At 41.7% G+C, this 15,325-nt stretch overlaps 1 protein-coding gene across 2 annotated transcripts; it reads left to right on the plus strand.

The window, feature by feature from the left end:
* Nucleotides 1-244: 244 nt before the first annotated feature.
* Nucleotides 245-14,702, plus strand: SPRYD7 (SPRY domain containing 7). 2 transcript variants are annotated; one of them, XM_053971049.1, is made up of 5 exons: nucleotides 245-385; nucleotides 1,614-1,730; nucleotides 4,642-4,808; nucleotides 6,443-6,545; nucleotides 14,484-14,702. In XM_053971049.1, the coding sequence occupies exons 1-5, from the start codon at nucleotides 280-282 to the stop codon at nucleotides 14,570-14,572; spliced, it is 582 nt and encodes a 193-aa protein (XP_053827024.1). In that variant the 5' UTR covers nucleotides 245-279; the 3' UTR covers nucleotides 14,573-14,702. The 2 variants fall into 2 exon arrangements, with proteins under 2 accessions (XP_053827024.1, XP_053827023.1); XM_053971048.1 differs by lacking the exon at nucleotides 14,484-14,702 and adding an exon at nucleotides 9,016-10,115.
* The last annotated feature ends 623 nt before the right edge of the window (nucleotides 14,703-15,325 follow it).

The raw sequence follows: 15,325 nt of genomic DNA on the forward strand, positions 1-15,325 counted from the left end.
TACACATATACATGAATTATCCTTTATATGTATGTACATACGTACAATACGTCCTTTAGGAGGCTGCGCCAGGCGCCTCACGCCACGGCAACTGCGGAAAAGGAGCAGTAGGGTCTGCACTCGTTGTCCACTAGATTTTAATTTCCACAGGAAGGATGGGGCGTTAATGCTGATTGATTTTCTTTAGCTCCCTTTAGCCCGCGCTCGGCGCCATGTCGCGGTGGGGCGGGGCCGTGCTGCGGCCGTTGCGCCTGCGCGGTGCGGGGGGTGCGGCCGGCCATGGCCGCCTCCGTGTTGTGCTGCTTCTCCTGGTGCCGGGATGGCGGCGCCGGGCACATCCCGCTCAAGGAGATGCCGGCCGTGCACCTGGACACGCAGCGCATGGGTGAGCGGGGCAGGGTCGCTGCCGCCGGCGGGCGGCTCCCCGGCGGGCAGGGCCTCAGCCCCGGAGCGCGGCACGGGGTAACCGCTGGGAAAGTCGCTTTGGGGCTACTTCTTTAGCAGGAATTGGCTGCTTTGGGGGGAAAAAAATAAGGACGCTTGGTTTAAAAGTGGTTTAAAGCAGCTTGTGTTTAACTGAAGTTGATCGGCGCAATGAGTGTGTGAGGTGCCCGAGGGCGGCAGGCTGCCCGGCGGGGGCTGTCGTGGTCGGGGTGGGCACGGCTGGGTTCACAGACCCACGGAATCTGTGAGGTTGGAAAAGACTTCTGAGGTCATCGAGTCCAACCTGTGACCCAATGCCACCACGTCAGCCACACCAGGGCACTTAATGCCACGTCCGGCCTTTCCTTAAACATCTCTAGGGACGGAGACTCCACCTGCAGTTACGGCAGTGGAGTTGAAGAAGGAGCCGCGCCGTGCAGAGTCTTGTCAGTGCTGCTCTTTTGAGGATTACCTAACATTAACATGAGCTATCCACAGAGCCATGCCCGGGCCTTGTTGAGGAGAGGAGGGATCTGGGCCAGCAGCAGCAGAGCAGGGGAGAGAGCTGGGGAGGAATGGGTACGGTCCAGTGCTTGAGCACAATTGTTAGCCACAGCCTCCATGTGCTTGGCCATGACAAAAGTGCCTAAAGATGAAGTCGTCCAATGGAGAAGGAAAACTTAGCAGAGGATTTCTTTTCTCTCTGTATTGGCAGGCACATTTCTAATAGAAGGACTGTTTCAGAGACTAATTAAACACCTTGTCATTCCATCAATCATTTCTACCCGATATGCTTTTCCTTCTTGTTGAAGAATGCTTTTTCTCCGATGTTAGAGAACAGAGTACAGGGCTTTGGTCTCACAGTGAACCCTTTCTGACTAAATTGTAAGTTATGTTTCTGATGTGGCTAAGCAAAGGTTTTAATCAGCATAAAGCCTGAGAGGTGAAAATTAGATCAGGTTATAGATTTTAAATAAATAAACCCTATTGGAAAGATGAACTAGCCTGTTAAGAACCTTCCTTCTCTTGCTTCAGAGCACGGCCCATCATCATATTTCTCGCAGAGTAATGAAGCTTTTACTTGGGACAGAAGTAACAAAAACTAGTCTCAGTGTTTAGGGCTTTTGAGGGCTCCTTTCAGATTTCTAAAAATGTTTTGAAGTTCTGTGGGTTTTTTTTTCTACTTGCAGGAACAGATGTCGTCATTGTTAAAAATGGCAGAAGAATATGTGGCACGGGAGGCTGCTTAGCCAATGCACCTTTGCATCAGAACAAGAGTTATTTCGAGTTTAAAATCCAGTCCACAGGTTAGTCAGCAAAAAATATACAACTTTAAACTTGGGAGGTATGCTACATTACCTGCTGGTGGCAGTATCTCAAATGCTTAGCACATGCATCTTTCTAATAGCATCCTGGAACTTGTGAACATTAGAGAGATTTGTAAGTTACTGTGTGAAAGGAATTTTTTTTTCTTTTTTAATTCTGACTCTAAAATATTAAAAATAATAGTAAGTGTATTACTAAAGGAGTGCAAATACTAAGCCCCCCATTGTTTTGTATGCTGTTATAGGCATGTTTTTCAGGTGGCATATTTTAGAAATATTATTGAGCATTTTTGCTCAATAAATGCTTATGACCACAAAAAACACTGTAGCTATGAAGTATTTTTTAAGGAGTGTAGTTTATCCAGTGATATTTGTATCTATTTGTCTACCCTCATTTGCTCTTAGCAGGCACTGTTTGCCCAAGCAAGGGTAACACTCCTTGTGCTACCCTTTGCTCTTCAAATGAAGTGTGTAGCACTTACTCTGACACTGCCTTATTCTGAGGAGCCTTTCAGCACCTTGTTCCTTTATTTGCTCCTACAAATACAGTCAGCTTCACTACTACAGAGAGCACTCCAGGCTTGCCTGTATTCTGGCATGGAAAATCAGCCTGTATTTTTAAAAGCTGCTAGCAGACACTGTGAAAATGAAGCTGTGCTTTCCCTAAGTGTGTGTGTGGGGAGGGAAGAAGAAGAGAAGTGTTAGTCCAGAGGCAGGCCTTATGTACCAGCTCGTGCATGATGCTGAAACTTTCTGGGTAAGATTTCTTTGCCTTCACGTGGACAAGAGTACAGGCAGCATGAACACAGATCTGCCCACAACACCTTGCAGTCCAGCTAGCTTTAAGTTTTAAGCTACATGTAAGCCCATATCCACCTTAACTTGGCAATTTTATTATTCTTTATTTTGGGAAGAATCCATTGCAGGTGTTGTTCATACATGGCCATTATTCACACAGATAGTGTATCCATGTTCTTACACTTGAGAAACATGGGAAATAAACTTTCCTGGTCCCTGTGAGCCTTTTTTCCTCTATTCCTGTGCCCTGAGGCAGCAGAATTGTGGAAGACTTAAAGTAAACCTTAGATTTCCAGAAGTATCCCTGCACAGTCAATTAGAGGTTATCTATGGGGTCACCCTGACTATTGTAAAGTTTTCTGACGTCGAATCACACTCTTACCTTTTCATTCTTGGTGTTAGAATAAATTATTCTACAGTTTCATCTTCTGAAAATAAGTTTTTTACATATTTGCCTCATTTTAGTCTCTCTAGAATAAAAAGTCCCAGTTAGTCGGGTTTTTTTTCATTATCTCCTTATAGATACAATTTTTACACTTTTAATTGGTTTTGGTGTTTCTTCTACAGTATCTTTAGTCAGCCTAATTTATCTTGAGGTACAGTGCTTAAAATGGATGTTCTGCTTCAGCTGCAGCAGCAGTAGATTACCTCATCAGTTTTATGCATGCCACACATCCAGAAGTTTTCCACATCAGTAGAGCACACTCACACTCAGCAAGTGGTCTGTGAACTGGTTACCAAGCCACCACTGTATTTGTGCCATTTACTGTTCCTACTTACCTGTTCTTCTTTATAATTTAGTAATAACAGATGCACTTTCTTTATTTCTAACCAGTTAGTCAGGATCACTTTAAATTTGAGAGGCCTCTCAAGAGCTTGCAGTCCTGTCAGGCTGGGATTGGCAGCACATTTAATCAACACATCATCATGTTTTTCAAGTAACTGATGGTAATACAGAACAGTATCTGACCTTGTGCATTCAATGCAAAACCTCAAACCCCACTTGAGTCATCTTTTTTGATTTGACAGGGTGCTGCTGGTGAGTAATCCTGGAATAGTTTTCTAACCACTTGTGCCTTCGTATTGCTGTAACTGTCTAGACCATGTTTTCATCATTTGACTATTTCAATGTTGTATGAGTTTCAAAAATATTACCAAATTAAGGTCTGTAATATTAACACTTTCTTTTTTTCCATAAGACTAATCTAACTAGCTGAAGAAGGAAAATTAGTTGTTTACAGATCCATGCTAGTTGGATTTATTTTTGTATCCACCTACAGCCTCAGAGTTTGTTTTCAATATTTTTCTAGGGATAAAAGTTAAGCTGAGTGGTTACAATTCTCTTTCTCAGAGATCCTTCTTTTTTAAGATAGATGCTGTTTGTCTTCAGTCTCCTGTATCTACTTGTGCTGGGTCTGGTCAGGATGAAGTTAATTATCTTCATAGCAGCTGCTGTGGTTGTGTGTTTTAGATTTGTGATCAAAGCAATACTGATAACACACCAATATTTTAGCAATTGCTGAGCAGGGCTTGCACAGCATCAAAATCTCATCTGTTTCTCAGTCTACCCCTCCAGTGAATACGATTGGGGTTGCATAAGAACTTGTGAGGGGACATACCCAGGTGGATGACCCAGAATAGCCAAAGAGATATTCCATACCACATACCACCTGTCTTGTTCAGGAATAAATGGGAGAGGAGGGGATTTAGGGAGATTAGCCATGTTTTACTTGGGAATTGGCTGGGCATCAGTCTACCCATGGGAGGTGATAAGTGATTGCCATTTTATCACTTGTTAACTAAACAATTTTTATCTTTAGCCACAAGTTTTCTTGGTTTTACTCTTCCTTTACTCTTCCTCCATTCCATGAGGGCCTGGGTGGGCTGGGGGAAGAGAATGACTGGCTGGATGGTGCTTAGCTGCCAGAGCTACCAGAGCTAACCTACAATAGTTCTGGTATTTCCAGGAGATATTTACTGGTAGTACCATCATGGCATTAGTTAAAAAACAAATTCTTTATGCTGTTGTGCTTTAGTCAGTCTTCAAAATAACTTTTTTTTTTTTTTTTCTTACTGTGTTAATATCACATTTTAGGGATTTGGGGTATAGGAGTTGCAACCCAGAAAGCAAACTTGAATCAAATTCCACTTGGTCGAGATGTCCACAGCCTGGTGATGAGAAATGATGGGGCTCTCTACTATAACAATGAGGAGAAAAATAGGCTACCAGCAAACAGCCTTCCTCAGGAGGGCGATGTGGTGGTGAGTTTCTTAAGGCTTTCTTACTTCCTCACCTGTTCCCAAATGCCTCTTATTTACAGCTCTGTTTTAAGTCAAATTTAACTGTTTTAAGTCAAATTGTTCAGTTTGCATCTCCCATTTTGGAAACTGCTGGGATATAGAGTCCTGTTGTCTTTGAATGAATCAGCAGCCTGGATATGGGTGGACTTAATTCTTGGTATTGATAGGTTCCTAATAAGGGATGGACTTGACCAGAGTTTGAGAGATAGTTTCTGGTGCTCTATTGCAGTATCTACCTGACTGATAATTCCCATCACACGGATCTTACATTGTTTGAGATGGGACCTGCCTGAACAAATAATATGCTGGAATGCATTACATGGCTATGCACCATGCCCAGCTGAACTCAAGAACCCTTAGCTAACTGGTTAATGATTAGAAGGACAGAGGGGAGCAGAGATGGGTTCTTGGTGATAAATTAATTGTATTTTTAGCCAAACTTTAGTAGTTTTTGGGGATATTGAGTGGGGAGGGGGGTAATGTTCACTGGAAAAATGATTGAGGGAAAATTTTAATTTTTTGTACCTTACTATTTCAGGTTTCTCGAAATATCCTTAAGTGACTTTGTTCAAAGTGTTGTTTTTTTAGTACTGTCATTTTCTCCATGTCCTCTTACATATTTTCAAAAATACATGAGAGCAATGCAATGAAATTGAGATCATTTATCACCCCTGCTTTTTCATGCTGGGTAACTTGCCTTTCTATAGCCATGGTTAGAAAGGCCACCTTTAGAAGCTGCAAACAACTAAGGGTGACATCTCCACCTTAACCCTCAGATACAATACTATTCTTTTAATCCCTTTCTGAAATTGTATTTTGAAGGGTTGCAGACTGTTTCAGGCTTTGGTAAACTAGTGTGGTCTGAATAGCTTCAACTAATCACAAAAAAACATAACTGATGTGTTACTGCTAACTTCTCCATTTCCATAAATACCAAGTTATTTTGTTCTGGCATGAAAACAAAATTTAGAAGTCCTGCATGAGCACACAAATTGCCACACTCAGACATACCAAAGCAGTGAGGAAAGACCTTTAGCTAACAGATTAGTAAGTTACTATCTTGTTAGTGTTTGCTTTCTGCTCTGTGGTCAGCATATTTATAGCATTGTGTGTGAAACCACGGACTGCTGCTGCCAGCAGAGTAAATGAACTGAGAGAGGTTTCCGTATGGAGGTATGGAAGGATGAACTTGGTTCCTAGCATCATTATTTATTAAAGTTATTTCCGTGAGAAGATACAAACAAGAAGATTGCAAACTGCCTCATACTCAAAATCGTTGAACATCTTGTGTTTTCTCTAATGTGGTGAAGTTTGGAAATTTGTTCCGTAAACTCAGTAAGATGCAAAGTGTTTTGTGCAGTACTGTGCTGCATCCCAGCTGGAACAGGCATTAAGGAATCCTGAGTATTTGAAAATACAGATGTTACTGGTCATTTATTAACTTCTAATCCTTGTCAGGAAGATGTCAAGATTTTCTAGGATGCTGTGGTTTGCATAATGGTGTTAAAATCTGCCTGTGGCTAAGGAAGCTAAGTAGCCTTATGCATATAAACTTGTTGATGCTTTTTTTTTGGTTAATTTTCTGTACTTTGTAGGGCATTACGTATGACCATGTAGAATTAAATGTATATTTAAATGGCAAGAACATGCATTGTCCGGCTTCAGGAATCAGGGGGACTGTCTATCCAGTGGTCTATGGTAAGTCAAATATTTTCAAATTGTTTCACATTGTGGAAAATATTTTCATTACAGTTCTGTTTTGTGAGCTGTGTATTCTTCTCACTTAAATGGAACACACATGAATCATCTATTCTTGGCAACTACAACAATTAAATACATGAAAATGTAAACCTAGGAAATTACAAAAGAGTATTTTCACCTAGTTTTTAATGCTGCTTAATAGGAAAAAAAGCACTGCTTACTGACTGCTTGCAGTATCCACACCCAGCAAGCTGAGGAATTGCTGCACTCAGTCTAAAAGATGCCAGGTAAAAAAAAAATGAAGCAGATGGCAGACTTGTGGGTTAATCTGATTTATCTATGAAGCTTGATATTTGTGCCTTTTAATTTCACATACTTCACAAATGCCATCAGTATTCCATAGCAATAGAATTGTTTGTGTTTTCTTGAGCTTCCTGTGCAGTTTCTGCCCTTTGCCACTTGTCCTATTGCTCGGCACTACCAAGCAGTGCCTGGATCCACCCTCTTGGCACCTTCCCTTCAGATACTTGTAGATATTGGTGAGGTCCCTTCTCAGTCATCTCTTATTGAGACTGAACAGACCCAGCTCCCTCAGCCTTTTCTCATAGGAGAGATGCTCCAGTCCCTTCATATCTTTGTCACCATACTCTGGACCTGCTCCAGGAGCTCCATCTTCAGTTTTTCTGAGCCTCATCTAAGTAGTGGCCAAAATAATTTTGGTCATAAGGATAACCCTTAGCTACGTGATGGGGATATTTTTTAATTCATGCTGGGTTCCTAATGAACTGTTGGCATGTTCCCATTTATATCTTGATACATTTTGATTGATATGGAATTTTATGAACAAGAAGAAAACACAGCAGATGTGTTGTAGAGTATTTGAAGTCTATAAATGTAGCTGGTGAATCGCTTGCTGCCAAGCCCTGAGGGTGGAATCGTTTTACATGGTCAAGTTGTGATGTGTCCTTCAGCCACGTGATGGCGCTGCTAAAATGCTGTGGCGGCTCCGCGGGACCTCCTCGTGCAAAATCTTCAGCAGCAGCAGAATTACTGTGTGGCTGCATCTTCCTGCATTTTGGAAGGGGTCTTACACAGCACGAAGAATGAAGGTTGCTTTCAGAAAATACTCGGTGGCATGTTAGCCTACTGTTAATCTTTTTTCTCTGATTAAAGAAGTTCCATGCCTGGAGAATGCAGTGACCTTTTATTGCCAGGCTCTTTTGGTCTTCTTCCACAAGTGGGCATAATTTCATCATAATTATCATGTCTCCTACATATAGCTATTACTTGAAGCCTGCAGGTTGTTTTTGTACACTACTTACTTGGTATAAACTTCAAGTGTCCTTAATTTGATGTGAACTTCCAGTCCTGTGGATGGATTTGGCTTTGCAGAAGAGAGTTTCTCAAACATTTATCCTATTCAGATTAGAACTATAGATATTTTTTACAAGGAACGTGATAGATCAGGCAAATGCAGTGTTAAGCGTTTGAGAAGATAAAACAAAAAAATGAACTTCAAAGTTATTCCCTACAGCAGCTGTACCTTAGGCACTTTAATGGAAGCAAGACATAAACACTGCTTAAGTACCAGAGAACTGTACAAACGTACTGATAGGAGTTTTCACAAAGCCTAGAGGGGAAGAATTCCAACCTTGTCTCTGAGATAGCTAAGTTCCAAAATATGGAGATGAAGCTTTTCTTGTTTGAACTAACGTTGATATTCTGCCAGGTTCATCTCAGAAGTGTATTTGAAAGAGACCTTGTTTTTCTGACTAGGTGGGTGTTTCAGTTTGCTAGTGAAGGACGCAAAAGCGTTGCTCTGAAAATACTCATCAGTTTCTTTTTTATATTCTACATTGAAAGTACTGCTGTAGGTGGGTAGATTATGTAGGGGGTCAAAAACAGGGAGAAGTTCTGTAAAAAAACTACATTAACTTCCAACTTCAAGAAGCAGTCAAAGAAGCTCTCTTTCAATCATATGCTAAAACTGATGGTTTGAAACCAACTGCTGCAGACATGTGAAACCTTGTAAACCTCCAAAAAGCCACTGCAGACATCTGAAACTCCAGCAGAATTAGGAACAGAAAAATATGCACATGAAGAGGTGACATCCCTGCAAGGTTTATCTGGTAGCATCCTTAATCTGTAAATTTCTGGAGAAATCTAGAAATTTTGGAATCAATAGCCTGAAGCTCTGCTAACACTCCCAGTGAAATTAGACATTCTCATTGACTTTGCCAAGGAACCATTATCGAGTAAACAGCAGAAAAGAGAGATGGTTTGCTCTCCTGGCTTGAGCCTTGCCAAATTCATTGAAGAGATTTATTTAATTGTGTATGCGTAATGGATGTATTGAAGAAATTCTTTGTGGTTTGAGCACAGTCTACAGTTTATTAAGATGGTATAAAAGAGGATCAAACTGTGAGTGTTCCTTCTCTAATTCCTTCTTTTTGGTTCTCTTCTGCAGTTGATGACAGTGCCATTCTGGATTGTCAGTTCAGTGAATTTTATCATACACCTCCACCTGGGTTTGAAAAGATCCTCTTTGAGCAGCAAATCTTCTGAATGTCTTCATACTGAGAATTTGCACCCTGCACTGTTACAAAAGCTTTGTCATCTTGAAGCCTCACTTTACTTTTAGGAAACGTATCTGTATTTTTAGTAAGTACTTGTGACTGTTGTCTGCAGAATAAATACGTTAACTGCAAGACCAGGTAAATGTTGCTGTCCAAATAAGAGTTTTCTGGCATTGTTTTGTGGTTGAAAATGAGTTTTTGAGGCAGGGTTTTTTCTCTGATTTGAACTTGATGCATAAGGAGACTAGGGATATTGCTGTTGTCGATATTACATTCAGTATTTTGAATAAACTGGAGCGCTGTAAGGCAATTAGTTTTTATGCATATGACAGCTATGGAGATGGGTAGTTCTCATGATTTTTTCCCCCAGCCTTTTTCTCACAGAAATTATGTAATTTCTTTAAAGGATGCACTGTGTTTCTAGTCTGTGATTTGGAGTTGTGGTGTCCCAGTTGTGCACAATGACTAATAATACAATGGCATAACTAGCAGCTAGATATGTTCTTTTTTTTTGCCAAGGTAGGTTAATCAATTCCCTCAATCTTAGACCAGCAAATATAACTTACCTGTTTCTTCTAGCTTTTAATTTGCTTTTATTGTGACCAAAAAAAAAAAAAAGAATATTTTCTAGTAATACTTATTTGTTGAACCTTAAAAAGTAAACCTGAACACTACCTGTGTGTTTGAGGACCACCATGCTCTGTTACTCTGGTAAGAGAGTAAGTACAGATCACTGAACTTGGGTAAGCAAAGATCCAAGTGAAGGGTATGAGATGTTATGGTGAAGCCTTACATCTAAACTGTAAATTCGATTATTCTCTTATAGAATAGCATATTTAATTTCTTCATGAATCATTTATAAACGGCTAAGACATTGTTCTAAAATGTGATGCCCTTGAATATACATTGTGAGATGCTATTTTTTCCCCCTCTTGTCATATTTAATATACTTCCTAGAAGAATTTTTTGTAAAAAAAATCTTCATACTGAATGTTTGTGGTTTTTGTTTTGGCTTTTCTTGGGTTAATGTGTTTGCATAAATGATTTTATTTAAGTATTTTTAGAAATTACCTTATTTTGATGTTTTCAAATACAAACAGCTTTCTCAAAGCCTTTCACCTTAGGATTTACTGCATCTGTCTTAACTCTCTGGCCCACGTTTTCCTTCCTTTTAGCCTTGCTGTCACATGACAGTATTGGGTAGAACTTTTCAAACTTGTCAGCATTATAGTGTAAATCTCAGGAAATTAGAGTGCAATTTTATCATTTCCCTTTAAAATCTCCTCAAATCAGAGTAAGATAATGAGAAATAAAACCTGAATCTTAAAACAGCTCCCCCCCACCCCTCCCTTCTTTCTGGGCTTAAATTTTCCCCTGATTTGCTCTATCTTGTTCTCCCAGCAGCACAGAGAGAAAAGGAATGGGGGCTGTAATCAGTTCATCATGTTGTCTCTGCTGCACCTTTTTTCTCAGGGGAGGGACTCCTCACATTCTTTCCCTGCTCCAGGGTGGTTCCTTCCCTTGGGAGGCAGTTCTCCAGAACATCTCCACTGTGAGTCCTTTTCATAGGCTGCAGTTCTTCATGCAGATCTCAGCATGGATCCCTTACACTGGGTGCAGTCCTTCAGGAACAGATGGCTCCAGCATGGGTTCCCATGGGACCTGTTCTGGGTCACAGCCTCTTTGGGGTATCCGTGTGCTCTGAGTGGGGTCCTTCACAGCCTGCAAGGGGATCTCTGCTCCCCCAGTGATCCCCACAGGCTGCAGGGGCACAGCTGACTCCCCATGGGCTGCACCAGGGACTGCAGGGAAATCTCTGCTCAGGTGCTAGGGGGACCTCTTGCCCCTCCACTGACCTTGGTGTCTGTGGGGCTGTTTCTCTCATGTTCTCATCCCTCTTTCTGGTTGAAATGGTGCAGTTTTTCCCCCACCCCTTCTTAATCTGTTATCCTGGGGCTCTACCACTGTCTCTGCTGGGCTTGATCTTGGCCAACTGTAAGTCCGTCTTGGACCCAGCTGGCATTGGATCTGTCAGAAATGGGGGAAGTTTCTGGCATCTTCCCATGGAAACCACTTCTGTAGCCCCCTACTACCAGAACCTTGCCATGCAAGCCCAATACAGCTTCCCCACAGCCTGTGCTTCAGATGTCTCTCCAAGTTCCAGGTTGCAGGGAATGTCTGTGACCTCTGTCTGAGGCCAAGAAAAATGGCCCTCTGTCCTTCCAGAGTTTGCTGTCTTGGGGAAGCTGTGCTGCCAGCTGGATGAGTTCAGGAGGCAGTGAGCAGGTGGCACATCAGAGAACATGACAGGGGCACAGACAGGAGCAGCTTCTCTGAGTCTTAACAGCTTGAAGAGCCTCAGACCCCATCTATAACAGGGAAGACAGCAATGTCTGCCATGCACTGTCAAGGTAAGCAAAACCTCTGGAGAAAAGGATGGATGGAAGCTGATGACTTCGGGCACCAAGAGGAATGTTCTTGCCACACCTATGGGTTTACAGCTGCAAAACAGGTTAATTGCCCTCTTAGTTGAAGAGAAGCTAGATAAGCATGGGGGCCCAAGTGGTAGACAGTACCTTGCTGATGAGAGGAAAGGGAGTGAGACGGAGAAGGCACTAATAGGACAAGTCAGTAATTAACTGTAGATCTAGTGTTGGGAACATCATAAGATCCTAATAGACAAGTTGTGGTAAGAACAGATCATGAGGTGGACTGAAAACTGGATGAATGGCCAGGCCCAGAGGGAGGTCAGTGGCATGAAGTGTAGTTGGAGGCCAGTAACCAGCACTGTACTCCAGGGTCAGTACTGGCTCTGGCTCATTAACATTCTGAGTGATGGTGTAGAGTGTACCTTTAGCGAGTTTGCAGCTGACACAAACTTGAAAGGATTGGCTGATACGCCAGAGGTTTGTGCTGCTATCCAGAGGGACCACAACAAGTTGGAGAAATGGACTGATGGGGAACTTATGAAGTTCAACAAGGAGAAGTGCAAAGTCCTGCAGCTGGGAAGAAACAACCCCATCTATCTGAACAGGCTGAGGGCTATCCATCTGCCAAGCAGCTTGGCAGAAAGGAACCTACAGATCCTGGTGGACAACAAGGTAAACTGAGCCAACAATGTGCCTTTGCAGCAAAGGAAGTGAATGGTATCCGTGGCTGCGTTAGCCAAAATATTGCCAGCAGGTTAATGGAGGTCGTCCTTCACCGTTACTCAGCGCTGGTGGGGCCACACTTGGACTGCTGTGTCCAGTCCTGGACTCCTTGGTACAAAAGAGACAGAGACACGCTGGAGAGAAACTGAAGAGGGCCACAAAGATGATTAAGGGTGAAGCATCTTCCCTGTAGGGCAAGGCTGGGAAAGCTCAGATTATTCAGCCTGGAGAAGAGAAAGCTCAGGGGGATTTGATCAGTGCATGTAAGACACATGGAGGGAGTATGAAAGGAATGCAGAGCCAGGCTCTTTGCAGTGGATCAGAGTGACAGGACTAAAGGCAATGGGCAGAAAGATATGCAGGAAGCTCCCTCTGAACATCAGGAAACATTTTTTATGGTCAGGATTACTGAGCACTGGCATAGCTTGGCCAGACTGGTTGTGGAGTCATCATCCTTGGAGATATTCAAAAGTCAACTGGGCATGGTTCTGGGTAACTGGGTCTAGGTGGCCCTGCATGAGCAGGAGGATTGGACCAGATGACATCTGGAGATCCCTTCCCAGCTCATCTATTCGGTGTTCATTCAGATGCTTCACCTGGAATTATATTTCTTAACGTTCATGCGTAAAGGAGGAAGTACTTAAAGAAATTCTAATCACTGTATCTAGCTTCATCCAGCAAACAATTCTCTCTGAAGACTGCTATGGTTAAGAATATTTAACAGTAGAAGCTGCTACCTTGAGCTTAATGTAGACTTGCTTTAAAATAAAGAGGAGACTGTCTTCATCAAAGCTGGTGTTTGAAATGGAAAACATTTTGGTAAATATACAATACTCAAAGTAGCTGCTACATTCACCAAAAATATGGAAAGAGCCTGCTTTTGTGGCTTAAATTTGCAAATTTCTCATCTTAAAAAGAATGAGATGCATTTGTAATACTGCACAATGTAACTGCATCTCTTCTGTAGAAGTCAGAAAACTTATTGTTTTATAATCGGTGACACAGGAGAACTCTACCAAAAAAAATAGGTGAGTAAAATGATAATCTATTCATCAAAATTGAAAGAAAGACCAATTTTCACCTGAAAATAAGTTTTGTGATGAAAGTTCTTAAAAGAAGCAAGATTTAACTCCATTGGCCACAGAAATCGAATGTGAGTTAACCTGTGCCTGTCATTTCAGCACCTGGCAATGAATCCAGATGTTTTCCCAGAAGTGTTCCCAGTCCCAGCTTTGCCCAAAGAAATGGGGTGCAATACCCATTTCTAAAAGTTGCATTTCAGTAAAAAGTAAATTTCAGTTAAGATTTAGCAATATATTTACTAGTAGCCAATTATTTTAACAACTATGAATCATACTTCCCAGTGAAATGGTATTTCCACTAATTGTTTATACTCAAAATGTTTTCTTAATCTTTGAATATTACAGTTTTGACACCCTGTCTCTTTGAGTATAAAACTTTGTATTAACTAATGTTTCCTGAGTCCTTTTGACATTATACTGAGGCAGCAAGATATGAAGTCTGAAAAAGACTTCATTTTCACATCCACAAATCAAGAAGTGATGGGACACATAATACAAGTTACATATAGATCAGAGGAGTTGTTATTTTGATAATACTGGAACTACCTATGATGCTTTGGGGGTAGATGAAATCAGCCAGTACTATTCCAACAAGATTAAAATCCTAATTACATATTAAAAGGCTAGAAACACCTGTCAAGGATTTCCTGAAAAGGTGCTCTTCCACAAAAAAATCAGGATCCAGTACCATGGATTCTCTGCAAAGAGAAACTTTATGCTGTGCATTGGGTCTCTTAAATGCCATTCAGCACAGTTCTAATCCCACATTAGAAAAGAGCATTCAGAGATGGCAGGACGTGGCATTCAGGTGCAAATGTTCATGAGAATACAGACTTCCATGAATATTCAGGCTGTTTTTCCTTTCTTCAGGCTTTCTTAGGAGTGCACTGCCATTCATACAGCTGTGTGCAAAAACAACAGAAGGAACCAGGTTCTATAGTGGGAATTTCTTTATTTCATCTGATTTCTTAGATTATTGTGCATTCACTCATCTTTGTTATCAGTTTGTGTTGATGTTCCCTTGCATACTGGCAACCAATCGAGCTAGTGGCTGAGGTAAGTTTCCACAAAGGTCCACAAGTAAATCAACAAAACATTGTTTCATAACTTTCTCTCTGAATCCAGACTTTAAGGCCCAAGGATCCAGCCCCCCAAGTAACCTAAGGTGTGGAAAACCACTGTTGCTTCTGGAAATGGAATACTTCTTGCTTTAGTGAAGAACTGCTTGCATAAACGTGTCCAAAACGAAGCCGCTAAGGTACTTTCAGGAAGTATGTTATGGAAGATTTGGAACAAATTTAAGTGCCTCTTCACTCCTCTTCACTGTTCCTTCCCTTGCCCAGTTCTGCAATAAAATAGTTTTCACTATAAATATCTTGGACTTCATAGAATTATAGAAGCACTTAAGCTGGAAGAGACTTCTAAGATATTCAAGCCCAACCATTAACCCAGGACTGCCAAGTCCACCACTAAACCTTGTCCACACGTGCCACATCTACATGTTCTACCTGCAGGAATGAGGATTCCACCAGTTCCCTAGGCAGTCCAATGCAGGCAGTTCCAATGCCTGACGACCTTTTCTGTGAAGAAATTTTTCCTAGTATCCAATATAAACCTCTCCTGGTACAGCTGGAGGAAGTTTCCTCTTCTCCTGTCACTTGTTACCTGGGAGAAGAGACTGACACCTGTGTGGCTCCACTCTCCTCTCAGGCAATTGTAGAGAGTGATAAGGTCCCCCCCGAGCCTCCTTAGCTAAACACCCCCAGCTCCCTCAGACACTGCTCAAAAGACTTGTGCTCCAGACTCTTCAACAGCTATGTTGCCCTGCTTTGGATACACTTCCAGCATTTCAGTGATACAGATTTCCAAACAAAAGTGCAAAGGATTAGGGAGAGCTCTCAGGTGTACAGTGCTTTGTACCTTTACTTTTCTTGAGTGCTTCAAGTGTAAGCTTTCTGTTGAGGCAA

This window comes from Vidua macroura, chromosome 2 (genome assembly GCF_024509145.1).
Source record: "Vidua macroura isolate BioBank_ID:100142 chromosome 2, ASM2450914v1, whole genome shotgun sequence".
NCBI lineage: Eukaryota > Metazoa > Chordata > Aves > Passeriformes > Viduidae > Vidua > Vidua macroura.